The 27,995-nt window shown below is 37.3% G+C and overlaps 3 protein-coding genes across 4 annotated transcripts; 2 read left to right on the top strand and 1 right to left on the bottom strand.

Annotated features, from left to right (window-relative positions):
- Positions 1–256: 256 nt before the first annotated feature.
- On the top strand, positions 257–22,422 carry LOC134813734 (importin-7-like). Its single transcript, XM_063821603.1, has 23 exons — positions 257–474; positions 605–686; positions 869–1,004; positions 1,400–1,544; positions 1,701–1,789; positions 2,434–2,518; positions 3,028–3,117; positions 3,312–3,437; positions 6,540–6,659; positions 6,853–6,939; positions 7,077–7,161; positions 7,362–7,478; positions 7,997–8,322; positions 8,446–8,556; positions 8,881–8,958; positions 9,132–9,285; positions 10,824–10,944; positions 18,148–18,260; positions 18,512–18,614; positions 19,928–20,040; positions 20,682–20,821; positions 21,185–21,467; positions 21,689–22,422. The coding sequence occupies exons 1-23, from the start codon at positions 349–351 to the stop codon at positions 21,976–21,978; spliced, it is 3,120 nt and encodes a 1,039-aa protein (XP_063677673.1). The 5' UTR covers positions 257–348; the 3' UTR covers positions 21,979–22,422.
- Positions 13,776–15,569, bottom strand: LOC134813735 (uncharacterized). The gene is made up of 3 exons (XM_063821604.1): positions 14,288–15,569; positions 14,015–14,128; positions 13,776–13,883 (listed from the first exon to the last, which is right to left on the bottom strand). The coding sequence occupies exons 1-2, from the start codon at positions 15,483–15,485 to the stop codon at positions 14,034–14,036; spliced, it is 1,293 nt and encodes a 430-aa protein (XP_063677674.1). The 5' UTR covers positions 15,486–15,569; the 3' UTR covers positions 13,776–13,883; positions 14,015–14,033.
- On the top strand, positions 17,313–27,979 carry LOC134813733 (uncharacterized). 2 transcript variants are annotated; one of them, XM_063821602.1, is made up of 6 exons: positions 17,313–17,346; positions 22,563–25,646; positions 25,810–25,904; positions 26,022–26,151; positions 26,775–26,887; positions 27,254–27,979. In XM_063821602.1, exons 2-6 carry the CDS (start codon positions 22,578–22,580, stop codon positions 27,324–27,326), a joined length of 3,480 nt encoding a protein of 1,159 aa, XP_063677672.1. In that variant the 5' UTR covers positions 17,313–17,346; positions 22,563–22,577; the 3' UTR covers positions 27,327–27,979. The 2 variants fall into 2 exon arrangements, with proteins under 2 accessions (XP_063677672.1, XP_063677671.1); XM_063821601.1 differs by lacking the exon at positions 17,313–17,346 and having other exon boundaries at positions 22,554–25,646.
- The last annotated feature ends 16 nt before the right edge of the window (positions 27,980–27,995 follow it).

A 27,995-nucleotide genomic window follows, 5' to 3' on the forward strand; every position in this document is an offset into this window, starting at 1 on the left:
AATTTGAAAATACTTTAGTCTTCTGCGGAGCAATCCACCAATGCGGTTTTTGTGGCTTAAGTTATTTAATATATATAGAAATATTTCTGAAAATCTCAGTATTCTCCTTACACACATCCTTCTCTTTAAAGAAGGATAGCTGCATCGGAATAGAGCTGGTTAACTTTGTACATTTTATTGATATCCATTACCTTTTTTACCATAACTCCCTAATTAGCCTAAACCAAATAACTGTATTTTCAGCCTTTTTAATATATTGTATTTCTATAATCGTCAAAATCTTTTTGCAGTATTTGTGTAAAAAAATATCAAATTTAGATTATCTTATATAAGAATCACTGCAAACTCATGATTGCTCATGAGATTATAACTGCAGGCTGTAGAATGGACCTCAGTGAGTTAGAAAACGTTCTGGCAGGAACCCTGTCACCAGATCAGAATATCCGCAAATCCGCTGAACTGCATCTCAAGAAGGTTTGGTTTTTTCTGGTTATTTTATTTAGTGTAAATAGATTCAATATTCAATTCTATTGAGTGTTGAATAATCTTGTGGCATGATGATTGCAAACATCAGTATTGAAGGATTAACAACAATCCCATACAGATAGAACAAGTTCCGACGTTTTGTGTGACTCTGCTGAAGTTGATGCTTACTGAGAGTGCACAGCCGCAGGCTGTTCAAGCAGGTTTGTTTAGACTATAGTTTAAAATATGTTTACATCTTCACTTTCGGTGTTTACATTATACGTAGGGGGCTGTGGTCAAGGTGACAATCCATGAACTGTGGTTCTTTAAATAAGTCTAAACAGTTAACAAAAATGAAACTGAATTAAAAAAAACTTAACTTTTGATATTGGATACTCTTCAGCTGCGATAAACTTCAAAAATATCGTATCCAAGCACTGGAAGGTACGTGAGGACTGTTTCACTATCAGTGATGTTGATAAGAATATGATACGACAAAACTTTCTGGAATGTGTTGTCAAGTCTAATGATATGATCAGGTATGTGTTGGCTGGAAGTTTGAGTAGTCAGGAATTTTATAAATGCAATCTCGAATGTTGGTGTCGACTGATTTTGTTTAATGAATCATTTTTGTTGTGAACTTTTTAATTCTATACTTGAGTACAATTCTATTTGACTTTCGGGACATGTTATAATCTTACAAAGCATCACGTTTCAGCTCTAAATTATTTTAGGATTGTTGGCATTTGTAAGATTGATATGTGATAATAATAATAATTGTTGTTCATCATCATTATTTATACACGTCAAAAGCTTGTAATAACTACTAAGTATAGCACCATCTAATTTAAAACACAATATTAATAAATACCTGTGAGAGTGAAAATAAAAGAATGAAAGTGAAAGTGAAACAAAAACCAGCTGTTTTCCACAGAAAACAGTTGTGTGTATGCGCTCAGACGATTGCGCGTGAGGACTACCCGTTCAACTGGCCGGGTATCATGGACCAGATAGTTCAGACTTTGTCTGCTGACAGTGCTGCTAGCGCGTGGCTCGCTTCGCTCCTTGTTCTTCATCAGGTCAGTTTGTATTGGTATAAGTGTGGAACAGGCTCATTTTCCCTTTTGTACAGCTTATAGCCGTTAATTATAGTTCATCTGTGAATCTTCAAAAGGGGGAGGGAGTGGGTATTAATATTAAGCTACCCCAAAATTGATATAATTTTGTTATTTCAGATCGTTAAAAAGTACGAATACAAAAAGCTTGAAGATCGAGACGGGCTTAACAAAGCAATGACAGTCGTGTTACCAGTGTTGTTTGAAAGGTAAGAAATGGAGTACCCTCGGTTTAGGTTTACACTTGGTAAATGGTAATTAACTTAAAGGTACCTTTCATATTATATCTTAAAGAGTTAAAGGATGATTAGAAATAAAAACTATGTAGTATACAATTTGTGTGGTCAAGAAGTCAAGAGATCAGTTAAATTGACTTAAACAAATAATCAAATTAATTTTATCTTGAGTAGTACATGTTTGGAAATCTGAGGAATATTCTGTATACATAATCGTTCTGAAGTATTTTTGTTTAAAATCCAAACTTATTTTGTATACAAGTATTTAACATTACATTGTTATGCGTGTTCGTTTGTTAACTTTTACCTCTTATTATGAACAGTATACCTTACTACATACCTACTACATACCTACTACATACCTACATGACATACATACCACAAACCAGTTATTGGCCCTCTGATATTAACTATTTTGTGCTAAGGACTAAGATCGAGCAGTGTACATTTTCTTGCTTAGTGCTTACTCTCAAAATGTTGGAAAGGCTTCAAGAACGTCAAATATTACTGACTGTCTTAAGGTTAAATGCACTGAAAGTATCCGTTGATAACTTGAAAACACGATATGTGTTCGAGAACAGGTGTTTACATTTGTGTTTGACAAAGTTTAAATTCAGGTTGGCGCAATTACACACGGACGATTCAGAACTAAGTGTAACAAGCCAAAAAATGATACTGAAGATTATCTTCTGTCTCATCCAAGTGAGTGGCCCCACGTTTCTTTGTGAAATTTTATTCATCGGTTGAAAAATTTACACGGTTAAAATGTAAATGCCAATTAATTACTGTCGGTAATGATGTCATTCACTGTGGATTTTAGCGTTTGTACATTTATATCTAATTTATAATTATCTAGTGTAACAGATCTAATTATTGACTGTTATGTAAGGAATTTTCGACGACATCCACCCTATTCTTTAAATTTACCGAGTTTGTACCTGATTTGAGTACAACTCAAACACCTTAATTTAAATAGTTATCTTTGATGTAGTTAATTTTGGCGCGAACGCCGTACGCTATTTTACCGGTCCGACGTTTTCGTGACAACATTTAGCATGAAAGCATGGACCGGCCGCGCGGGCGGGCGCGCCGCGCACACCCAATTTTACGATTTGTCTGAAGCTAGGGCAGTTTACTTACTTTTACTTTCTTATTAATATTTTAAGAAGTCTATCGATTTTATAACTTACTGACTGAACAATTCCTTTCAGTTTCGAATGCCGGCGGAGTTGTTCCCGGAACCAGTGTTTGGCAGACTGATCCAGAACTTGCAGGCTATAATGTCCAGACCTGTTCCTAAAGTAAGAAAATAATTTCCAAAACTTGGAAAACTGTCGTTAAGTTTCAATCCCTTTTTTTGGTCTATCTATTTCCAAAATCAGACCATCGTTGTTTGTGGAAATAAATATAATTCATTATACCTGTAGTTAGGCAATTACTTTATATCGACAGAATGTCACCTAAAGTAAGTAAATAATTACATTATGTTTTGCAGGAAGTGACAGATATCCATGATAAGGATGAACTACCAAACGTAGTTTGGTGGAAACTAAAAAAGTGGGCGATGCACTTAATGACGAGAATATTTGAACGATACGGCAACACCACCAACATTTCCAAGGTAAATTTATCATAAGTAACACTACCAACATTTCCAAGGTAAATTTATCATAAGTAACACCACCAATATTTCCAAGGTAAATTTATCATAAGTAACACTACCAACATTTCCAAGGTAAATTTATCATAAGTAACACCACCAACATTTCCAAGGTAAATTTATCATAAGTAACACTACTAACATTTCCAAGGTAAATTTATCATAAGTAACACTACCAACATTTCCAAGGTAAATTTATCATAAGTAACACCACCAACATTTCCAAGGTAAATTTATCATAAGTAACACCACCAATATTTCCTCGGTAAATTTATCATAAGTAACACCACCAACATTTCCAAGGTAAATTTATCATAAGTAACACCACCAACATTTCCAAGGTAAATTTATCATAAGTAACACTACCAACATTTCCAAGGTAAATTTATCATAAGTAACACCACCATCATTTCCAAGGTAAATTTATCATAAGTAACACCACCAACATTTCCAAGGTAAATTTATCATAAGTAACACCACCAACATTTCCAAGGTAAATTTATCATAAGTAACACCACCAACATTTCCAAGGTAAATTTATCATAAGTAACACTACCAACATTTCCAAGGTAAATTTATCATAAGTAACACTACCAACATTTCCAAGGTAAATTTATCATAAGTAACACTACCAACATTTCCAAGGTAAATTTATCATAAGTAACACCACCAACATTTCCAAGGTAAATTTATCATAAGTAACACCACCAACATTTCCAAGGTAAATTTATCATAAGTAACACCACCAACGTTTCCAAGGTAAATTTATCATAAGTAACACTACCAATATTTCCAAGGTAAATTTATCATAAGTGACACCACCAACATTTCCAAGGTAAATTTATCATAAGTAACACTACCAACATTTCCAAGGTAAATTTATCATAAGTAACACTACCAACATTTCCAAGGTAAATTTATCATAAGTAACACTACCAACATTTCCAAGGTAAATTCATCATAAGTAACACTACCAACATTTCCAAGGTAAATTTATCATAAGTAACACTACCAACATTTCCAAGGTAAATTTATCTTAAGTAACACTACCAATATTTCCAAGGTAAATTTATCATAAGTAACACCACCAACATTTCCAAGGTAAATTTATCATAAGTAACACCACCAACATTTCCAAGGTAAATTTGTCATTAGTAACACTACCAACATTTCCAAGGTAAATTTATCATAAGTAACACCACCAACATTTCCAAGGTAAATTTATCATAAGTAACACCACCAACATTTCCAAGGTAAATTTATCATAAGTAACACCACCAACATTTCCAAGGTAAATTTATCATAAGTAACACCACCAATATTTCCAAGGTAAATTTATCATAAGTAACACCACCAACATTTCCAAGGTAAATTTATCATAAGTAACACTACCAACATTTCCAAGGTAAATTTATCATAAGTAACACTACCAACATTTCCAAGGTAAATTTATCATAAGTAACACTACCAACATTTCCAAGGTAAATTTATCATAAGTAACACTACCAACATTTCCAAGGTAAATTTATCATAAGTAACACTACCAACATTTCCAAGGTAAATTTATCATAAGTAACACTACCAACATTTCCAAGGTAAATTTATCATAAGTAACACTACCAACATTTCCAAGGTAAATTTATCATAAGTAACACTACTAACATTTCCAAGGTAAATTTATCATAAGTAACACCACCAACATTTCCAAGGTAAATTTATCATAAGTAACACTACCAACATTTCCAAGGTAAATTTATCATAAGTAACACTACCAACATTTCCAAGGTAAATTTATCATAAGTAACACCACCAACATTTCCAAGGTAAATTTATCATAAGTAACACCACCAATATTTCCTCGGTAAATTTATCATAAGTAACACTAACAACATTTCCAAGGTAAATTTATCATAAGTAACACTACCAATATTTCCAAGGTAAATTTATCATAAGTAACACCACCAACATTTCCAAGGTAAATTTATCATAAGTAACACCACCAACATTTCCAAGGTAAATTTATCATTAGTAACACTACCAACATTTCCAAGGTAAATTTATCTTAAGTAACACCACCAACATTTCCAAGGTAAATTTATCATAAGTAACACTACCAACATTTCCAAGGTAAATTTATCATAAGTAACACTACCAACATTTCCAAGGTAAATTTATCATAAGTAACACTACCAACATTTCCAAGGTAAATTTATCATAAGTAACACTACCAACATTTCCAAGGTAAATTTATCATAAGTAACACTACTAACATTTCCAAGGTAAATTTATCATAAGTAACACCACCAACATTTCCAAGGTAAATTTATCATAAGTAACACTACCAACATTTCCAAGGTAAATATATCATAAGTAACACTACCAACATTTCCAAGGTAAATTTATCATAAGTAACACCACCAACATTTCCAAGGTAAATTTATCATAAGTAACACCACCAATATTTCCTCGGTAAATTTATCATAAGTAACACTACCAACATTTCCAAGGTAAATTTATCATAAGTAACACTACCAATATTTCCAAGGTAAATTTATCATAAGTAACACCACCAACATTTCCAAGGTAAATTTATCATAAGTAACACCACCAACATTTCCAAGGTAAATTCATCATAAGTAACACTACCAACATTTCCAAGGTAAATTTATCATTAGTAACACTACCAACATTTCCAAGGTAAATTTATCATAAGTAACACCACCAACATTTCCAAGGTAAATTTATCATAAGTAACACCACCAACATTTCCAAGGTAAATTTATCATAAGTAACACCACCAACATTTCCAAGGTAAATTTATCATAAGTAACACTACCAATATTTCCTCATATTGTAAAACTGTCCTAATTTGATTTAAACTATCGAGATTTAACGTTTTTTAACGGTGTACGTCCAGATCATATTGATAAATTATTTGATTTTTACAGTTTCATACCTACACTAGATCTCTAACTTTGATGAGCAAACAATTTTTATGTACTGATAAGTTAAGCTGGAGCTTCCCCTCTTTAAAACGGTTACTTTATTATTTATTAACCGCAGGAATACAAGAAGTTGGGACATTTCTTTTCCTCTCAATTCGCAGTGCCAGTATTAAACACTCTCTTAGTCTCACTTGCTGAAACCAACCAGGGCAACTTTATGAGTCCCCGGGTACTCCAAGTAAGCATTTAATTAAATAAAATTACCAGTATTAATAGGTTAATTATAAAAGTAATTAATTGGATTTGTAGTTAAATACAGGATTCGACTTGATTCGGTTTTGTAATGATTCTTAAACGGGAAAAATAACAGTTATTCTTTCAGAGAATTCTAGAATATTCTTATCCGGGTAAAATAACAGTCATTCTTTCAGAGAATCCTCGACTACCTGAAGCTTAGCGTAACAGTGTCAGTAACGTGGAAAGTTCTTAAAACCTCAATCTTGGAGGTTATTCAAAAAGTATGTAAAATCTAAGGTCTCCCTCCTTTACTGATATTCAATTTAAATATACATGATATGTTATAACAAAATTGTTGTTTAAATTATAAGAATCAGTAAGTTTACTGATAGTCCTATGATTAATCATCAACTTTCAGGTAGTGTTCCCTTTGCTATGTCACACTGACGAAGATGAAGAGTTATGGACAGAGGATCCGTATGAGTACATCCGTATGAAGTTCGGTTAGTTCTGCTGGAATTTCACTTTCACTTTCACTTTGAGTAGTGAGTACATCCGACAAATAGGAACTTTTCGGGATTATTCAGAATTAACAGTAAAATGAGTGAATTAGAAGCACACTGTTATTGTACTTAGACCCTTATATTTATCCTGGAATCCATTTTACTCCTCCCACCGTGTACGTAACTCAGGATTTCTTCAGATATATTTGAGGACTATGTCTCCCCCGTTACTGCTGCACTCAATTTGCTGGAGGAAGTTGTGACGAAAAGAAAGAACATGTTAAATCCACTTTTGATATGGGCAGCTCAGATCCTAGGTAAACTAGTTTAGTTTGTTATTTAGTTTGTTATTTAGTTTGTTATTTAGTTTGTTATTTAGTTTTTATTTAGTTTTTATTTAGTTTTTATTTAATGATACTCTTATCCTAGGTAAACTAGTTGTTATAGGTAGTTCCTCAACTTAAAGTTCCATGACTTCAATCTTTATCCCTATTAAAGTCTAGAATACAATCTAGACCGTTCCTCCATTTACTTATTTACTAGTCCTCAATTGACATGGCATTTACTGTAGATGTTTAAAATATTTACCCAGGAATACCCTACCCTCCATTTGTATTACAGTTGAAGTTTGGTGTGATATTGATAACTATTTTTACAGGAATGTTTGGTGTGATACTAATAACTGTTTTTATAGGAATGTTTGGTGTGATATTAGTAACTATTTTTACAGGAATGTTTGGTGTGATACTAATAACTATTTTTACAGGAATGTTTGGTGTGATACTAATAACTGTTACAGGAATGTTTGGTGTGATACTAATAACTGTTTTTACAGGAATGCCCCCAGAACAATACAACCCACGTGTAAAGGACGGAGCAATGCATCTGATTGGAGCTGTAGCTGAGAAACTCCTCAAGAAAGCAGAATACTCCTCCCAGCTAGAGCAGATGCTTCAGGCCCACGTGTACGGGGACTTCAACAGTTCCCATGGTTTCCTCCGAGCACGTGCGTGTTGGACTATCCAGCGGTTTGCTGCTGCGAAATTCAGTAACCGTGATAACCTGAAGACTGCATTTGAAGGAGTCAGAGTTTTGCTGTTGAATGATAAGGAACTTCCAGTTACGATAGAAGCTTCCTTCGCTCTGCAGTCTTTACTGCAGGTTGGATTCTGCTTTCAGTACAATGTTAAATTAATCAATACATTGTTGGCTTTTAGGTTTATTTCAGGTTTTAATACTTAATAAATAATAAGTATGATATAGATTAAAAATCCTCGTTTTTAGAAACAACCAGCAACAAAAGACCTGCTGGCACCACACGTAGGTAATGTTATACAGAAACTGTTAGTCTCTATAAAAGAGACTGAGAACGAGGATCTCACCTACGTCATGCAGGTAAGTTGGGAAATTTTGGGACAATTAATGAGTTGTTATGTAATTGAAGGCGATAATGTCCTTACGCGGTTCAATTATTCTGACTTTAATAAGTTCAAATAAGTTTTTTGAGGATAGACCTAACCAGGTTAGACCTAACCAGAATAGATCTAACCTCCTAACGAGGTTTTAACAGCAAAAGTTTCAATTCTCACATATTTAACGATAGAGTAATGGATAATATGTCTTTTCGCTATGAACTGTTTTCTTTTTAAACTCTACTAAACGTAAGTATAGTCTGATTTTAAGTTTAATTTTGCCAATATTGTGATCAGCATATTTCAGGAATTAATAGAGAAGTACAGTGAGGATATACATACTGTAGCTGTTCCCTTGGTTACAGAACTCGTCAAAACATTCCAGGTTTAGATCAATAGAACTTATAATGTTTGCCTGGAATGAAAATGCGTGTACGTTATGTTACTATGAGAAAGTAGCACTTTCCCGTCATTCTAATGTTTTGTATTCATCAAATTAATCATTAACCTTCTTTAATTAACCGAAATAACAAACTGATAACTTAAATTAAACTTCAGGCAATGTTGGAGGAACTGGCGGAAGCAGAAGACGAAGATAACAGCAGCTACAAAACCATGACAGCTATGGGAATACTTAACACGATACAGAATCTACTTTCTGCTGTCTCCCAGAACAAGAAGATCATGCCGAAAATTGAGAACATTCTCGCAGGTTTGTGGAGCTTTAACGGGTGATGAATAAAAAATGGGACTACATGTTTTAAATTCCTCAGCTTCCACCTGAACAAAATTTTGATATTTTACCACAACCACCAGTTACTCTGAACGATACTCGAACAGTTTCCGCCCCCATTTGATCAAATTGGTTGATCTTTGTCCCCGATAATGGTCTCGAACTAGGGGAGGGGTCCTATAAACATTTTACAGTAAAGCACTGTTCACAGAAGTCGCCTCACAGGTAGTTAAAGCTTCCATACCAACAAATTTTTAGCAGAGAGTATGCCTAAACTTCCTATCTATCACATCCTAAAGCGATTTTAGCAGCAGAGGTCGGTAGCCAGAGCTACAGAGACAAAAAGGCCATCCTGTATTATAGCACTTACGAAAATGACCCAATAGGAACTGCTGGTGAGCCACATAACCGGCACCCTACCGAGATCCCTGGTGATCCGTTTTGGCTGTACTCTCGGTTATATTTCCAGGGCAGTCACATGACTAAATGTTTGTTGTCTGAAAGGTGTCAAAGCCCCTAAGATTAGAGATAACACCCAAAAATGGGAAGTCGTGAGCAAATTCGAAAATATGTATAATCTTGACTAAACGCTATATTTTGCTATTGTTGAGAAGAAGTATTTCGGTCTGACTGTTGTCCATACGTCAAGAAGTAGGGAATTGTATGCTTAAGACTAGGGTTTAACACCCATCAGCGTAGCTAAAACCAGTTAGAAGATATTTGAGCTCAAAACTACCTGAGGGGTAAAATTTTACCGTGTGAAAGATCGAGGCTAGGTCAAACTATCGGCTTTAGCATGGTCTATAATGGTACCACGTAAAAATCAAAGTGCTTGGAGCCTTGCCTGGTGTTGTTCCTACAAGAAAATATCCCCAAAGGGTGGAAGGTGGTTCGTTAGGATGGGGCTAGATCGTATTTTTCTGCGAAAACCACATCTTTACTTGCAGCCCATAGGGTTAATTTCGTCCCAAAAGTGATCGACCAAAGTAAATTTTGACAATCTCAACCCATAGAGAACTTCTTTAGAGTCCTGGCAACACATGTCCATGCCCGGAATATGGCTAGCAAGCATACATGGGCCTTAGGGCACAAAAGAAGAGACTGCGCCAACACGATTTTAGGCCCAACTGTACAGACGGATTTTTGAGTTTGAAGAAAGAAGCCCTCCTGAACCAATCAAAATGGGCTCATGGGCGCTTGTCATTGAACATACTTGTTCAAAATTGCCCGCTTTACAACGCTGTTTCATTGGTTTGAACCAAAAATAGTTTTATCGACACTAAAAAGACCCTTGAAAAAAGTCCCATTTTTTAGTAATCACCCGTTAATCGTGGCTCTTCTATTTGCTTATTTTAGTACTTAATTAATTTTAGAGCGAATATTGACGTATATCTATAGGTTTATACTTCTGTACTTCTATAGTGGTGACTGGTGTATGTAGCAGTATCGGTACTCTATTTCAGAGCTAATATCTACTATAAATTATAGAGCCAATATCTACCTACTATTTATTTCAGAGCTAATATCGACAGTACTAAAAGGTGGAATAGTCGACTATTACGAGGAGATATTTCAGATGATCCAGATCTTGACAGCTCTTCGTGTAACATCTGTGATGTGGAACGTGCTCTTCCAAATGTTAGTCAACTTAGTAAATTAATCACTTAGTAAATTAATCACTTTGTAAATTAATCACTTAGTAAATTAATCACTTAGTAAATTAATCACTTAGTAATTAATCACTTAGTAAATTAATCACTTAGTAATTAAGCACTTAGTAATTCATCACTTAGTAATTAATCACTTAGTAATTAATCACTTAGTAATTAATCACTTAGTAATTAATCACTTAGTAATTAGTCACTTAGTAATTAATCACTTAGTAATTAATCACTTAGTAATTAATCACTTAGTAATTAATCACTTAGTAATTAATCACTTAGTAATTAATCAATTAGTAATTAATCACTTAGTAATTAATCACTTAGTAATTTGTAGCTTTATAACTTAGTATGATGATTATTTATATATATAGTAATTACAGCTTGTTCGGGGTTTCTACCAATTTCTTATAAAAAAGTAAATTTTTATAGAATAGATTTATTAGTTTTCACTATTAAACAAAGTAAGACAGCATATTTTAAACAAACTAATTGGTAAATGATAAATTTCACATTAGTCAATGTAATTAAAATTCCAAGTCCCTCTATGGAAATAATTATTTAATTTCAAAACTGTTTAAAAATATTCAACTCGACTCCTTCTAATATAACAAACTGCAAATCGAAAAATTCGAATGTAAGAAAATTAACAGAGTTTATACGGAATATTAACGGTACGATTTCGAAATATAAAAACCGCTAGCAAAAGATCATTCTATAATCTATTAGTGATTCAGATTGTCTATTAGTATTACTGATTGAGGTTTTGTGTTAGTACGGCAAAATTAACCACAAACCATATTTTAAATTCAGGTGAATTAGGTATGTAACGTAACAGCAATAGCAGCAAATCTGGGGAAACTTTGAAATACACCAATTTGAAGCATTTAACCCCCCCTTAAAAATCAAAGATTATGAATTTTAGTAATCTGATTATTTACATAGGTCCAAAAATGTCATAGCTTCATGATAGTGCAACGAAAAAAATCTCAGAACATTTTGGTGCTGAGTTAGGTGGTTAAGTAGTCGAAAAATGACTGATTTGTTAGTGGACATTTTTTATACCTCTAACACCCAAACCCTTACTACAGTGAAGATATAAGTACTACAGTTAATATTGATGGTCATTATTGAACAAAAATGGTTCATTGACACATAGTTGAAGAAGGAAATTAAAAAAATTAATAAATGTGGTCTGTGGAGTGGTTTATTTGTTTATGTTATAGTGTACGCGTGCGCGCGCTAGCGCGTACTTAACCATCTGTAGGCCAACATATTTAGTCTAGGCTTAAATTCTTTATATATTATGTCACCACTATGGTGCCCAATACTTTTAGTGAAGGTTTGATGTAGAACAGTTAACCACCAACTGTGGTATATCAAAAAAACCATGTTTGTACGCGTGCGCGCGCGCTAGCGCGTACTTAACCACCTGGTATGGCACAGCATTGAAATATCACCATAATTTCAAAAGCAGAGGTCACCATTCAGGTGCCCAAAACTTTTGACTATGGTCCCAATACCATAAAACCTTAGATGTGGCCTCAATGTGGTTAAAACATGTTTATTTTGGACTTTCGGTCAACAGAAGCCATCACAAATTAACCATTATTCAGCAACCTCCGAACTTTTTGTGCCTTATTTTGTTTTGATATTTGATTATGAGAGATAGCTGGAGGATAATAAGTGATTTTAAAGATAATGCAACAAAATGTGTGGCCGTATGGTGGTTAAAACGACCAAAAACACTGATTTTGGTCAATTTTAGACCTTTATTAACCATGATGGACGCAACATAGGACTCAGCAATGTTTCTGGTCATATAAATGAGCAGGTAGTTATATCTAGATAATGTAGCATGGCCAGCTATAGCTTTACAAAGCTAATATGTGCTCTAAAAATGGTTAATTAGTGCAAATATAGGGTATTTTCGAGACATTTTAACCACCATAGCTGCACATTGATCATAATGCATGAACTTGGGGTCAATTATGCATTTGCAAACAATTATACACTCATTTGGATAGCAAACCATTATCTGAAGTTCATATTGTGGTTAATTTTCACTTTAATAGATGCCTTGTTCAACAGCCTAGCAAGTAATATAGCCCTTTTAACCACTTTTATGACAACATTTCTTGATAAATTTTATCAAGACCCTTCAAATGTCCTTTGTTGACCATAAAATGTTGACTAAAATCATTAATAATGTTTTGATTGGTGGTTAACAATAAATTTTGACATTTTAACCATCTTTTTAGTACTTTTTACGAATATTAACCACCTCAAATCAACCATACTATTAAATTGCACATTTGTGATAAAAAATTATCATCCATGCACAAATGAACAACCAAAATATACATCTATAATCAGAGCAATATTTATAGCTCACCGTTCATCTTCAATTTAACCACCATTAGGACCACAAAATGCCCCCAATGAGGTTTGAAAACTTTTGTGATAGTTGCACCATGATATGATCTCAATATAATGACTACTCAGTTCATAATATCATATCTCAAAATGGTGGTTAACCCTAAAACTGGTATTTTAACCACCATAGTGGCCACATAGATGACCCATTAACCACAATTATTCAACATGACCGTACTGCAGTGTTTTGTGCGCCAGAAAAACATCACTCCAACATTGAGATTAACCACAATGAGCTGCAACATAATGTTGAAGTCAACATACTCAAATTGTGTGAAAAAAGTCAATGTCCACCAAGTTTCCCCAGATTTGCTGCTATTGCTGGTAACTTTTATTTAAAATTAACCAATATAAGTTAAACGCAATAATAAGTTCATGTTCGAAGTAAATTAGGTTCATATAGTTCCTCAATCGTTATCTATGAGCTGATCGTACTTTTCGTCTATCTGTGTCTCGTTTGTTCGGCCCTCTTATCGCATCCTGGAATAATTATCATTCTAACTGTTTGAAATTAAATTAAATATATCAACTAACAACATTTATCACACAGATGCTAAAGTTAGGAACAAGTAACAAATTTCAAAAATTTGCGAGCAAAAACAATAGTGTACCTGCGAAGTGTTTCCAGTGTTAGTTTGAATAGTTCGCACACCGGTCTTCACCGTCGTTGATCTGATCGAGGAAGCGTATCATTACCTCCGTCATTCTGATCCCTTCGGAAAATTCTGAAATATTTTTTACAATGATTATTCAGGACAAGATGAAAAGTTCAATTACAACTTTTAAAGCTCTTACATAGAAATTAATGAAATAATGGACTATCAATCAATGATATAATTTATCTTGAGATAAATAATAATGATATTATTATAGAAACAAATTACCAAGGTTTTGCATGCTCTTGCGCAGAACTTCTAGTTTTTTGCCGGTAATCACTGCTTCAAAGAACGTTTCCGACTCTAGCATATCCCAGTGATTAGTTATGGTGGTATTCAGGAGACAATTCATGGTAGCGTTGGCAGACTCTCCCAGCAGACCTTTGACATGTTCGAGCTGTACTTGAGTTTTGTTGAGAGTTCTGGTGGTGCTGTTCAGTTCTTTTGTCGTAGTTTCCAATTCCTTGGTCGTAGTGTTTAATTCCTCAGCCACCGTGTCCAGTTCTTCTATTTTCATCTGTTGTTGAGTCTCCGAGACGTTCAGTTGCTGGGTTTTGTTCTCCAAATCGGCTCGGAAAGTTTCTTTTTCTTCCTTTGTCTGATCAAGCTCCCTCGTTGTTTCGTTAAGTTGTTGCTCTTTGTTCTCCAGGTCAGCAAGTGTGTCGTTAAGCTTCTCTTCTGTCTGTTGAAGTTTTCCCTGCATCGTTTCCAAGGAATCTAGCAGCCCGCTGATGGCGCCTGCACTACTACACCCACTTTCAATCTCCGTTACAGTTCCAGTCCTTGTTTTTAGGAGAACGTCGTCCCACTTAATGGCTCTAACCTCACCGTAGAGTTCCTCAACTACAGAGCACATGTCACTTGCCATCTCCTTGATCTCTTCGTCACTCAACTTCTTACTGAACATATTGAGCTTAAAAATTTCGCCGTTCAAGATATTAACATTATCCATTCCTGTACCCGGCCCTGCTTGCTCGTTACCCAGCACGAGGTACCCTCCTAGTTTCAGAGTTCTCCCTGCAGGTGTTGCCTTGCTGTCAACTAGTGCACCATTAATGTATACGGTCCTTGTTTGGCTGGTTGCGTCCCAACCTAGACAGTTATGGAACCACGTGCCGGGGGTTACGGTATATAGGTTTTTTAGCTCAGCTTGGTCCCCGAATATGGCGGTGCGAGAACCCATATCTGTTATCTGTATCTCGTTGGGTACTCCACTCACAGCGTATGAGAACCAGGTAGGTGCACGTGCACTTCCCAGTTTTCTTATCCACGAACAAACTGTAAACCCGGTCTCAAATGGCTGCATTTCAGGCTGATAAACGATGTAATCGTTTTGTGTTGGACCAAATTTCAGGGCATTAAAACGGTCCCCTCTAGTAGCCAGCAGAAGGAGAGAGAACAGTGTCAGAAGTAGAAGCTCTTTCATCTTGGTATTTATCTTAGCTAATAGAAACGTGATTACATTCAATTACTTGGTAGGTGTATAGTTTGATATGAATTGTTAAGTTTTGAAATATAATAATTTCATGAATTGCTGCTCACAAAATGGTTTAACTATTTTAAATCTGAGCGGATTATTTTTCAAATAAGAAGAAGATTGGAAGTTATGTTAGACCTAAATTAGCATCAAGGAGATTTGCGAACATACGTGCTCATTGTAAAAATCTTGAACGATTGTTACAGGTTATTGTCAGATATTTCTAAAATTATATGCGCTGTAAGAACTGAGAAACAGTTTGACTGTATGGGAAAACCTTTGGTTGGGCTTGTCAGAGCAGCTGACTGTACATTATGTGGAAAAATAAGTATCTTACTGGGATCATTATGACCAAAAAGTAAAAAATGTCGTATACAGATACTCAAACTTGGTGATAAAAATGAAAATAAAAGATCGAGATAAAATTTGAAAATGTTAATAGTGCTTAAATCATTACGATCAATTATAATAGAAAATAATAATAAGATAATACAGATATCTGTTAGATTGTTTTATTAATTATAATTTATACATATATTAACTAAGTAACGATAAAAAGTTAAAAAGTCGGTAGTAACAAAATATGAAATTGAATTTGAAGGATAGCAAGAACAGCTAGATCAAGAAAAAAGTGAAAACAATGTTGAGCAGCCCGACCCAGTCCGCAGACTAGTCCGTAAAATAATTTCCAAGCTATCAATAAATCTATCATGATATTCCCGAGCAAAGTTTACCACTAAGCACGTGTAAATCATACATTTTAAACCACACCAAGCAAAGGAATGCACACATTTTTTATATGAAGTGTGAAAAAGTAAAAGGTTATATTTTCATGTTATCATAATTATAGACGCTCTGATTGATAACATCAATTAGCTATACGGAAGTGTTGAACAAAAATATATTCCATGATACAAATAAAACAATAAGTTGGGTTCGTAACCCAACATGCTCCTTACAGAGCACTTCACGAGGGCTCCTGAAAATCAGGAGGGCTCCTGAAAATCTACAAGACAAGAAGATCAGGAGCTGTTGATAACAACAGATAAGAATCTCCTGATACCTTGTCAGCTTTATACCACTTCGCATCTATCACGTGGTTCTCCGAGCAGGACCCACCTTGTTCAATCATTGGAATGTTGGTTGAGATTGTTAAGATTCCTGTCTGTCTGTTCTCCAAACTCTGTGAGATATCACCATGGTATTTCTAATAGAACCCTGCTCATGTTTAATATTCACAGAGCAGTATAAACGTGACACATAGATACTGATATTGTTTTAGTCTGTGTTTTGAAATCATATTGAAATTGTGCTGCTGTTTTATGTCACGTGATGGAATTATCTGGATCTGGTGATCGACTGACTTAACGATATGACATTCCTTTCATTTTAACCCCAAAATTTTACCAAATATGGTGAATTTTTAGAACTACCCACCTGATGATAAGGTATACCGTCTGCAAAATACTTAGAAATTTTTACTCAGTACTAATTTTGGACGAGAATAGAATTCATCTCCACAAATCTATCAGTGATTTGACGGCTGGATTTTATGTCATCGATCTGTTGTTCACAAATCAGGTACAGGAAAATATTTTCAACATTACTCAGTCGTCCCAAGATATTACCTCAACCAAGTCACAGCTCTACAAACTAACATCTTACTGTCAGTTTACAGTTGCAGTTTATCACGATTACTGTATCAAACCATGAAATGTATGACAACTGGACGTATCTTACTATATATAAAGCGAGACGATAGTTTTAATACTTTCAACACTACTATATAACAAATAATTTGAGAATTGATGTAAATAAATGATGCAAAGACTTTCGACGATCTAATCACAACCGCTTTCTTTTATTGTGTAGAAGTCCAGCCATGAAATATATATATATATATATCTGTGCCATTTTACTGACACCACGGCATCAACTTTAACGCGACTTTCCGCATAAACCGTAAAAGATATACAACTGGAACTTTTTTGGCTGGGTCAAATGCTTTAATGGCCTTCAAATCAGCATGAAAAAATAAAAAATTGGCCAAGGAATAATGATTTTAGAGCCGAAAATTTGGACCCCCAAGTGGTGTCAAAAACGCCAATTAAATAGGTAATAATTATTTTAGTATTTTGAGTCTTGACACCGTTTAGGGTTATATTATACGGGTTCCTGCTAGTATTTATAAACGACTGGTCACTCGACGTTCACTACTGGTCACTAACACGTGAAAATGAGATTCACCCAAGAATCATCGTCATTTATCAGAATAGACCTCGATGTTTGACATTTGGTAATTGGTTAGCGAAGAAGACGAGCATTGTATATTTCGTTTCACCACTATTTACCACAAATAAATTCCGAAAAATTGGACCGTACAAACGGATTGTGAAAATGGACAAATCGGCGATAATTCCCCCCCCCCCCCCCCCGGCCCCTCAACATGCAACCATCTCAAGTTATAGTGAAAGTGAAACAGTCTCTCCTCAGGTACAAGTTATAGTGAAAGTGAAACAGTATATCTCCTCAGGTACAAGTTATAGTGAAAGTGAAACAGTCTCTCCTCAGGTACAAGTTATAGTGAAAGTGAAACAGTATATCTCCTCAGGTACGAAGCGTTTAAAAACGACGGTCACGACTACTTTCCAGACATGATGGGAGCTCTACATAACTACGCAACTGTAGACTCCTCCAAATTTTTATCAAACCCTCAATATATTGGTAATTACCGATCAATTAGTCGATTATCAATAATTTGTGACGTTTTATTCGGGATTGAATACCAATAATATTTTGGTTGTACCGGGAAAATAAATTGCTCAATATCTGGATTCTTAATGAATATTAATCTTATATGGTTCAAACTTCAAGCAATTATACATCAATTCAGTACTTTTTAATCGATAAAATTCGTGTCCCTACCATGATTATCATATGTCATTCTAAAGAGTTTTAAGAAATTATCTTTACAGAGATAATGTACAATATTTCTAAAACGGTACTGAAGAAACAAGAGAGTGAAGATCCACAGTACAATGCATTGAAGTTGGTGGAGGTTATCATTGTTAACCACAGGTAAGTTAGCCTTAGAATAAGGTTATAATTGTTAACCACAGGTAAGTTAGCCTTAAAATGAGGTTATCATTGTTAACCACAGGTAAGTTAACCTTAGAATGATGTTATCATTGTTAACCACAGGTAAGTTAACCTTAAAATGAGGTCATCATTGTTATTCAAAAAATGGAACCTTATTCTTTGTCGCATTTCTCCCAGGAGGTGACCGGGATTCCCGGTACCGGGAATCCCGGTACCGGGATTGGCAATTTTGAGCTATCCCGGTCCCGGTCCCGGTCCCGGTCCCGGTCCCGGTAAACCGGGTCAAGTCACATTTTTCATCCCGGTCGCGGTCCCGGTCCCGGTCAAATGCTGATTTATGATCCCGGTCCCGGTCCCGGTCCCGGTTAATTCAGGATTCTTGGTCCTGGTCCCGGTCCTGGTCCCGGTCAATCACTCAAATTTGCCGGAATTTTGACCGGGATCTTTTACATAATTTCATTCACTGTGATTTTAAGTTTTTACTTTCATTCATTGTGAATTTCATCTTTAAACAACCTCTGAGCCAAATAAAACAATGTTTAAAATTGCTAAACAAGTTTAGGTAACTAATATCGTTACATAACTCATAAGTGCAAACTAACATCAAGTTTTCAACTCGGGCTACGCCCAATTGTCAATTGGAATTGGAGAATGAAACTGTTGAATAATTTGAGGGATCATTGATTGAGGAATGAGGAATGATGGTGAACTTGAGTAATCAGTACATGAACATTATTGGTGTAGTACATTAGGCCCATGCCCCATATTGACGGGTTTTTTCTAGTTTTTTCTAATTTAATATTCTAGTTATTACTTATTCAAATTGTTCAATTATAATGTAAATGAAAGTTGCAGCTTTCAATATGAGAATACCAGTTTTGGTCCCGGTCATCCCGGTCATCCCGGTCATCCCGGTCAAATCCCGGTCATCCCGGTCATCCCGGTAAAATTGGATTGTTGGTCCCGGTCCCGGTCCCGGTCCCGGTAAGATAGAAATCACAGAAATTATTGATCCCGGTCCCGGTCCCGGTCACGGTAAATTGATAATCTCAGTCCCGGTCCCGGTCCCGGTCCCGGTCAAGTCACATTTTGTATCCCGGTCCCGGTCCCGGTCCCGGTCAGGCCTAAAATCATGTCCCGGTCACCTCCTGATTTCTCCTCACTTAACCGATAAAGGATCATTTAATTAACATAACAAACTATAAAATGTTGCTTATACTGCTCACTGCTCAGAGGTAAGATATTCAATGTAAATGAATATTAATTAACAAACTAATAAATCCCACCCCCAGAGGCAAGATAGACCACATGCTACACATGTTCATGTCCCTAGCGCTGGATAAGCTCGCTCAATCAGTCCAGACACAGGAACTTCGTGCCATGGCACTTCTCGTCGTAGTTGCAGGTAAATAGTCAGGTGATGTGCCTGGAGGGGGATTGGTGACGTCATGTTACGTGGTGTGACGTCATGTTACGTGGTGTGACGTCATGTTACGTGGTGTGACGTCATGTTACGTAACATGGCACTTCTCGTCGTAGTTGCAGGTAAATAGTCACGTGATGTGCCTGGAGGGGGATTTGTTTTAAAACATATAAGAGATACGAAAAGTTAGTTTTAGCAGGAGCTTTCAAAATACATGTGTAAATCTTCAGCTGATGTGATGTGGGATATAGCCACTCAGCTTACTGTAAAACGGTTCAACACAGGGGTCAACACAGGGGTCAACACAATTTCGGCTGGGACCGGTTGAGTCCTGTTTTAGGACTCAAATTTGTTATGACACGTGTCATCACGTGTCATAACAAATTTGTATTCACTGGCCCACTCAGTCACTCTCTATCATTACCTACGTCTATAACCAGATGATTACAATAACTGTTATAGTACTAGTAGATGCGATGACTGAGAAGTTTTTTAAGCTTTAAGTGAAATATGATGCGATGATATTTTGTTCTGTCAGCCTATTTTTATGTTCATCCTCCCATAATTACTAGTTCTAATTACCAGCTGTATAATTATTTAGAGTTGTGACACAGTCCTTTCAGCTATCTGGTATAACCCGTTACTAGCAATGCACCTGCTGGACAAGTACAAACTACCTAACAGTTCCGAGTCCGTGGTGGAACAGTTCTTTAACCAGCTTTTCAGTGATGCTGAGGTCTTCATTGGGATACACGACAAGAAGGTGAGTAACAGGAGCAGTGGCGTAACGTTACGCCACTGTAACAGAGTGATTACGTAACATTATGTGTCGTAGTTACGACGCCATTTCACGTAATTTCGGGTAATACATAATATGAGTATGACGTCACACCAAGTGACATGACGTCACACTTCGTAACATTGTTTTGTTTTATTGTTTTAAAGACCCGAGGGCCACCCTTAAGGGCTTTGAAACCGGTTTATTGACAATGTAATATATAAATAAACTGAAATCGTAACATTCATGTCAATACTAACTGAAATAATATAATCTGTAGTTAAAATAATAATACTTACCAAGTGACATGACGTCACATCACGTAACATAACGTCACAAATCCCCCAGGTAGCAGTACTGGGACTGTGTGAGCTGATAATGCACCCCTCAGCTCCTAAACCATTCGACCATTTAGCGGACAAGCTGATACCGTACTTCATAACACTACTCAAGAACCTGAGGGTGGCGTATCAGTTGCGGAGGGAGGAGGAGAATGAGGAGAGTGAGGGGGAGGAGGGGGAGGAGGCAGGAGAGGGGGATGAGGAGTTGGAATCAGAAGATGATGAGTGGGATGACGAGGGCACAGAGTATCTTACAAAACTAGAGGAGTTCGTTCCTGGAGACATGTCAGGTATTTGAAACATTCCTTCACTGTGTTTCTGTCATTAGAGAAGTATACTCGTATTAGTTTAAAATTCTTGCCGCATTAGTTATTATAAATGTATTAAGAGAAGGGAAGAAGATGTATTCATTAATAGGTGTGAAGTAAGAATCTTAAATAATAAATAGGTATAAAGAAAATAATAAATATATTTATTAATTAATTATTAAGTAAGTTTCCCCCCTTTGCAGGAATGTTTGACTTGGAGCACCTGGAATGTTTCGACACAATCCTAGACGACGAGGAAACATCACCATGTGAGTTCACCACATTCAAGAGATTGTTGGAATTCCTCATGCAGAACGAGGGCGGGCATGAAGTTCTCATGAAGTGTGTGGATGATGATCTTAAGAAGGATATGGAGAGTTTAATTCAGTATGCGGATAGGGAAACTGATCGGAAACGAAGTGAGATGATCGAAAATCAGGGAGGCTATAATTTTGAGAACTCGTTCGAGGTCCCTTCTACGTTTAACTTTTAGGCAGCGTGATTTATAGCCTCAAGATAAGCTTTATTTTAAAAGTAAATTTGACTTTGGCTGCATTGATGGTATGAAATGATAGAAACGATGTGGTAGGATTTCCGTTTTTAGAAAAAATAAAAAGCTGAGATTGCTTTTCGATCGGATATAACGATGCTGAATTTATTTTAGGTAGTTGAAAGATAGTCAATCTGATAAAAAACTTCAAATTGATTGATTACCAAATATGGGGTTTTCCCGGCTGGAAGTCAGTTGAATTAATTTATTTCTCAAGAGCTCTTTGAATAAATGCATAATTTTAAGGTTTTTAGACCATTTTAGCAGCTTTTTAAAATCGGCACTTATGTGGCAACCGGCTACCTAAATTAATGGTAGCCGAAATGTTTTTATACCCTTTTGTTATTTGTACTTGTAGTCTTCGATGATAATTTAAAATTCTACTTCTATTTTCGTTTCTGTGACCACTAAAATTTGCCATATTTAAACTTTTACAAGACGAATAGTTATTACAAATCTACCATGATATTTCTAGATTTATTTAGATTTCTTCATAATGCTTACGACACGACTTTTTTAGGTTCTAGAATGACTGCTGTACTATGATTAGAGGAGTCAGACTAACCTCGCTGTGCCGCCAGTACCACCATGTCATCGCTAGAACTCTGTCCGAGAAAGCGTCTGAACCAGTCAGTTTTGTAAAAGTAAATGAAGATGGGAAAGATCCGGACTCTTTGTCCAAGATTGCTGAGGCCCTGTCCGCAATAAAAGCTGCAAAGCTGGAAATCGTCGAGGCTATGAATCTAATTGACAAAGAAACAGAGGCTCTCCAAGAGCGTCTTTCTGAGGCGTTAGGTGCAACTGCAACTGGTTTATCCGAGGCTGCTCAAGCAATTTCTGCTGCGGCAACCACAGAAGTTGTTGCTGAAGCTGCCGAAGAAATCTCTGCTGTAGCAACTGAAGAAGTTGTAGCTGAAGCAGCTGAAGAAATATCAGCTGCAGCAACTGAAGAAGTTGTAGCCAATGCCGCGGAAGAAATATCAGCTGCAGCAACCGAAGAAGTTGTTGCTGATGCCGCGGAAGAAATCTCAGCTGCAGCAACCGAAGAAGTTGTTGCTGATGCCGCGGAAGAAATAACAGCTGCAGCAACTGAAGAAGTTGTAGCCGATGCCGCGGAAGAAATATCAGCTGCAGCAACCGAAGAAGTTGTTGCTGATGCCGCGGAAGAAATCTCAGCTGCAGCAACCGAAGAAGTTGTTGCTGCTGCCGCGGAAGAAATAACAGCTGCAGCAACTGAAGAAGTTGTAGCCGATGCCGCGGAAGAAATATCAGCTGCAGCAACCAAAGAAATATCAGCTGCAGCAAAAGAAGAAGTTGTAGCCGATGCTGCTGAAGAAATATCAGCTGCAGCAACCGAAGAAGTTGTAGCCGATGCAGCTGAAGAAATTTCTGCTGCAGCAACAGAAGAAATTGTAGCCGATGCTGCTGAAGAAATATCAGCTGCAGCAACCGAAGAAGTTGTAGCCGATGCCGCAGAAGAGATTTCAGTAACGGCAACCGAAGAAGTAGTAGCTGATGCCGCTGAAGAAATAACAGCTGCAGCAACCGAGGAAGTCGTTGCAGATGCTGCTGAAGAAATTTCTGCTGCAGCAACCGAAGAAATTGTAGCCGATGCTGCTGAAGAAATCTCAGCTGCAGCAACCGAAGAAGTTGTAGCCGATTCCGCGGAAGAAATTTCTGCTGCAGCAACCGAAGAAGTTCTGGCCGACGCTGCTGAAGAAATGTCAGCTGCAGCAACCGAAGAAGTTGTAGCCGATGCCGCCGAAGAAATCTCAGCTGCAGCAACGGAAGAAGTTGTTGCAGATGCTGCTGAAGAAATCTCAGCTGCAGCAACCGAAGAAGTTGTAGCCGATGCCGCGGAAGAAATTTCTGCTGCAGCAACCGAAGAAGTTCTGGCCGATGCTGCTGAAGAAATATCTGCTGCAGCAACCGAAGAAGTTGTAGCCGATGCCGCCGAAGAAATCTCAGCTGCAGCAACGGAAGAAGTTGTTGCAGATGCTGCTGAAGAAATCTCTGCTGCAGCAACAGAAGAAGTTATGGCTGATGCCGCGGAAGAAATATCAGCTGCAGCAACCGAAGAAGTTCTGGCCGATGCTGCGGAAGAAATATCAGCTGCAGCAACCGAAGAAGTTGTAGCCGATGCTGCTGAAGAAATCTCTGCTGCAGCAACAGAAGAAGTTGTAGCCGATGCCGCGGAAGAAATATCAGCTGCAGCAACCGAAGAAGTTGTAGCTGATGCCGCTGAAGAGATTTCTGCTGCGGCAACCGAAGAAGTTGTAGCCGATGCTGCTGAAGAAATATCAGCTGCAGCAACCGAGGAAGTAGTAGCTGATGCAGCTGAAGAAATTTCTGCTGCAGCAACCGAGGAAGTCGTTGCAGATGCTGCTGAAGAGATTTCAGTAGCGGCAACCGAAGAAGTAGTAGCTGATGCCGCTGAAGAATTAACAGCTGCAGCAACCGAGGAAGTCGTTGCAGATGCTGCTGAAGAAATTTCTACTGCAGCAACCGAAGAAATTGTAGCCGATGCTGCGGAAGAAATATCAGCTGCAGCAACCGAAGAAGTTGTAGCCGATGCCGCTGAAGAAATAAGAGCTGCAGCAACGGAAGAAGTTGTTGCAGATGCTGCTGAAGAAATTTCTGTGGCAGCAACGGAAGAAGTTGTAGCCGATGCCGCTGAAGAAATATCAGCTGCAGCAACGGAGGAAGTTGTAGCCGATGCTGCTGAAGAAATTTCTGCTGCAGCAACCGAAGAAGTTGTAGCCGATGCTGCTGAAGAAATTTCTGCTGCAGCAACTGAAGAAATTGTAGCCGATGCTGCTGAAGAAATCTCTGCTGCAGCCGAAGAAGTTGTAGCCGATGCCGCCGAAGAGATTTCTGCTGCAGCAACCGAAGAAGTTGTAGCCGATGCTGCTGAGGAAATTCCTACAGCAGCCGAGGAAGTTGTTGCAGATGCTCCCGATGAAATTTCTGTGGCAGAAACGGAAGAAGTTGTAGCTGATGCTGCTGAGGAAACCTCTGCTGCAGCTGAAGAAGTTGTAGCCGATGCTGCTGAGGAAATCCCTGCTGCAGCTGAAAATGTTGTAGCTGATGCTGCTGAAGAAATAACTGCTGCCGAAACCGAAAAACCCGTCGCCGAAGAAGTTATCGAAACTATAACTGAAACCACTAAAAAGGTTGGAGAAAAGGTGGCTGAAAAGTTGGTTGCTGAAGCAGTAACTGATGTTATTAAAGAAACTGCATCAATCGCTGCGGCTGAGGTGGCACCAGAAGCAGCACCAGAAGCAGCACTTGAGGCGGCACCAGAAGCGGCACCAGAAGCAGCACCAGAAGCGGCACCAGAAGCAGCACTAGAGGCGGTACCCGAAGCAGCACCAGAAGATGCCGTACAAGACGCAGATTTCACAGCGATAGAGGAGGAATCAGCGGCAGGGGTGGATGATACCGTAGTGTTGGAGCCTCTCAGTCCACTTCAACCGGTTGGAGAAGCAGCTCTCGCCAGGATATCTGCCATCAACGATGCGTACAGCACCCCTGTAGGATATCACCTTCCCATGGGATTCAAGGACTTCATCACCATGAAGAAGAGTCTTAAGATACGACAGCTTGCAATGGTAAGTGGTGTTATTTTATAGTTATAAGTCTTATTTTAGTTATCGTAACAACAATAACACCATGAAATAATTCCAAATTACAATCTTTAGTAGTCATTCGATTGTCTCAATGTTGCTGAACAATAACTCCTAGCACCCAGAGTCCTATAGCTCTTTATCTCAGGCCTGGTCAGGGTTTGGTGGAGGTGTTCTTGGTTACGGAGCTCTTTCCTATACTTGGTTCCCGGAATACTTTGGCCCCGAGCCAACTATGATCATGTGAGTTATTTATAGATCCTATGTTAAAAGATAAAAGTTGTGCAATTGTTTTGTATTCGCCAATTCATCAATAAACTATCTATTTAACTAGTAATAATTTAATTAATATATCCGCAGGGGTTTTGACTCCCTCGTTATGATAGGAGCGGGTACGGTAACCCTCTCCATTTTAACGGGAGGTTCTCTCTTTTACCTCACCTCCAAAACATCTTTACTCCTCTCGAGACGAAGCAAGCAGTACAATGAGGTACTGACATTACTCTACTTTATTTTAATAATCTACTAAGGACGAGGGGGGAGGGGTGTTCAATGAGGGGGGAGACGGTTGGTGTTCAATGAGGGGGGAGGGGTGTTCAATGAGGGGGAGGAGGGACGGTTGGTGTTCAATGAGAGGGGAGGGTTGGTGTTCAATGAGGGGGGGACGGTTGGTGTTCAATGAGAGGGGGACGGTTGGTGTTCAATGAGCGGGGTCTTAGGGGTTGTTCACATATTACGTTATCAGCTGAGGGGGGGGGGGGCGTTTCCGAATGATTACGCTAGTGTAATTTTGACACAATAACTATGTGTAAAACTGATTACGGAGGGGGGGGGGGGGGGCCGGGGGTAAAAATGTTTTTTAAAAATGATTACGTAATATGTGAACGACCCCTTAGTGTGATTTATTTATGATGGCAAAGTTGTGGCGGAGAGGAAGGTGGGTCTATATATTTGAACGGTCCACCAGCAAAACATGGAATGAGAAACAAAAACATAAAAGATTGCTCTACAAACCCCCCTGCTTCTAATGGCGTATAAACATTTCTCCTGAATCAAAATGAACCCACTAGTTATAGTGTTCATGTGTTCTTTAACCAATCTTGTTCTCCGCAGAGATTGCTGGATTTCAACAGGAGGGTGAACTTTCACCGCTGCAGCTCTAGTACTAGCTTATCTGACGATTATTATGGAGAGAAGATCTTGGATCTTACTGACTATAGATTCTGGTAATCTCAACTTTTAATAAATCGTCGTATTATGTTCTTTAAATTAATAATTTAAAAGAATTTGATTTTTTTTCTTGAGTCGTATTCAAATTTGGCCATAACGAGTTATCTAAAAACCCCTTGCTAATCTCTTCATAACCTTCCGAGTACATATTTACGTTGTGATCCCTCTACGTGTTAATACTTTCAACACTACTATATAACAAATAATTTGAGCATGAATAAGAAGTTGTTACTTTGAAACGTCGTTTATCCTAACAGTGCAATATCATTTGTCGCAAATCAGAATAATCAGAAACTATTTGGAAAACCCAAAAACTGTCTATTGTCATGTATCACGTTGAGCTTATTGTTTAAATTTTCCAGGGTGAGAAATCAGCAGGAAAAGAAAAAAGAACTCGCAAAACCAAAGAAATCGCTCTTCAGCAAGAAGAATTAGAAACTAAGACTCGGGGATGAAGATTGGACTAAATTCACACCACGTGAGCGCAATTATATTGGTCACGTGTTAGACTCAAGTGAGCTGTTTATACTGAGTATATCAGATGGTAACTATGTTAATTACTATATGGTAGCTAAGCAGGGAGGGGTTCCAATGGGCCTCTAATTAAGAGGTGCAATGTGAGTTTGATCCCCAACGTTAATTAGTGAAATTGTGGAGTCACCATCAATTAAGCTGGCTAACATTCACCTGAGTTTTATATAAACCGTTTTGTTATAAGAACGGAAATGAAGGCTTCGTCGATAGCTTCATCAGTAATTATCATAATCAAGAAATTAACATTAAATTAAATTATTAAATTACTGTAGTGTGATGATCTGGGGCTTCAAGAGTTCGGAGTTATATATATGATAATTTTTGGAACTAATTTATTATTTTGATTACCAACATATCTTTGAAAATGTATCGTTCGGTTTTCGTTTTGGTGTTCTATTCTGATCACGTTTTGAACTATTAATGAATGCTAGCAGGGGTGATTATGTTCATGCTGCTTCGGTTTTTCAATCGAAAATCATTAACTTTCAAGTCGTTTAATTATATTAGTTAAGGAATTTTACTAGAAAGTGATTATGTCAGCATACGTCTTATTATTTATACTTTTATACG

The sequence above is a fragment of the Bolinopsis microptera genome, chromosome 4, assembly GCF_026151205.1.
Source record: "Bolinopsis microptera isolate Bmic1 chromosome 4, MBARI_Bmic_1.0, whole genome shotgun sequence".
Lineage (NCBI taxonomy): Eukaryota > Metazoa > Ctenophora > Tentaculata > Lobata > Bolinopsidae > Bolinopsis > Bolinopsis microptera.

What these genes read in the sequence shown, in the direction of transcription:
- LOC134813734 (XM_063821603.1), top strand. Translation starts at nt 349, where the DNA reads ATGATTGCTCATGAGATTATAACTGCAGGCTGTAGAATGGACCTCAGT. An exon ending in ATGGGCAGCTCAGATCCTAG is followed by an intron (nt 7,479 to 7,996) that starts GTAAACTAGTTT and finishes CTGTTTTTACAG; the next exon opens with GAATGCCCCCAGAACAATAC. An exon ending in CGTTCCTGGAGACATGTCAG is followed by an intron (nt 21,468 to 21,688) that starts GTATTTGAAACA and finishes CCCCCTTTGCAG; the next exon opens with GAATGTTTGACTTGGAGCAC.
- LOC134813735 (XM_063821604.1), bottom strand. Translation starts at nt 15,485, where the DNA reads ATGAAAGAGCTTCTACTTCTGACACTGTTCTCTCTCCTTCTGCTGGCT. An exon ending in CAAGAGCATGCAAAACCTTG is followed by an intron (nt 14,129 to 14,287) that starts GTAATTTGTTTC and finishes AAAATATTTCAG; the next exon opens with AATTTTCCGAAGGGATCAGA.
- LOC134813733 (XM_063821602.1), top strand. Translation starts at nt 22,578, where the DNA reads ATGATTAGAGGAGTCAGACTAACCTCGCTGTGCCGCCAGTACCACCAT. An exon ending in GAAGCAAGCAGTACAATGAG is followed by an intron (nt 26,152 to 26,774) that starts GTACTGACATTA and finishes TGTTCTCCGCAG; the next exon opens with AGATTGCTGGATTTCAACAG. An exon ending in CTTACTGACTATAGATTCTG is followed by an intron (nt 26,888 to 27,253) that starts GTAATCTCAACT and finishes TAAATTTTCCAG; the next exon opens with GGTGAGAAATCAGCAGGAAA.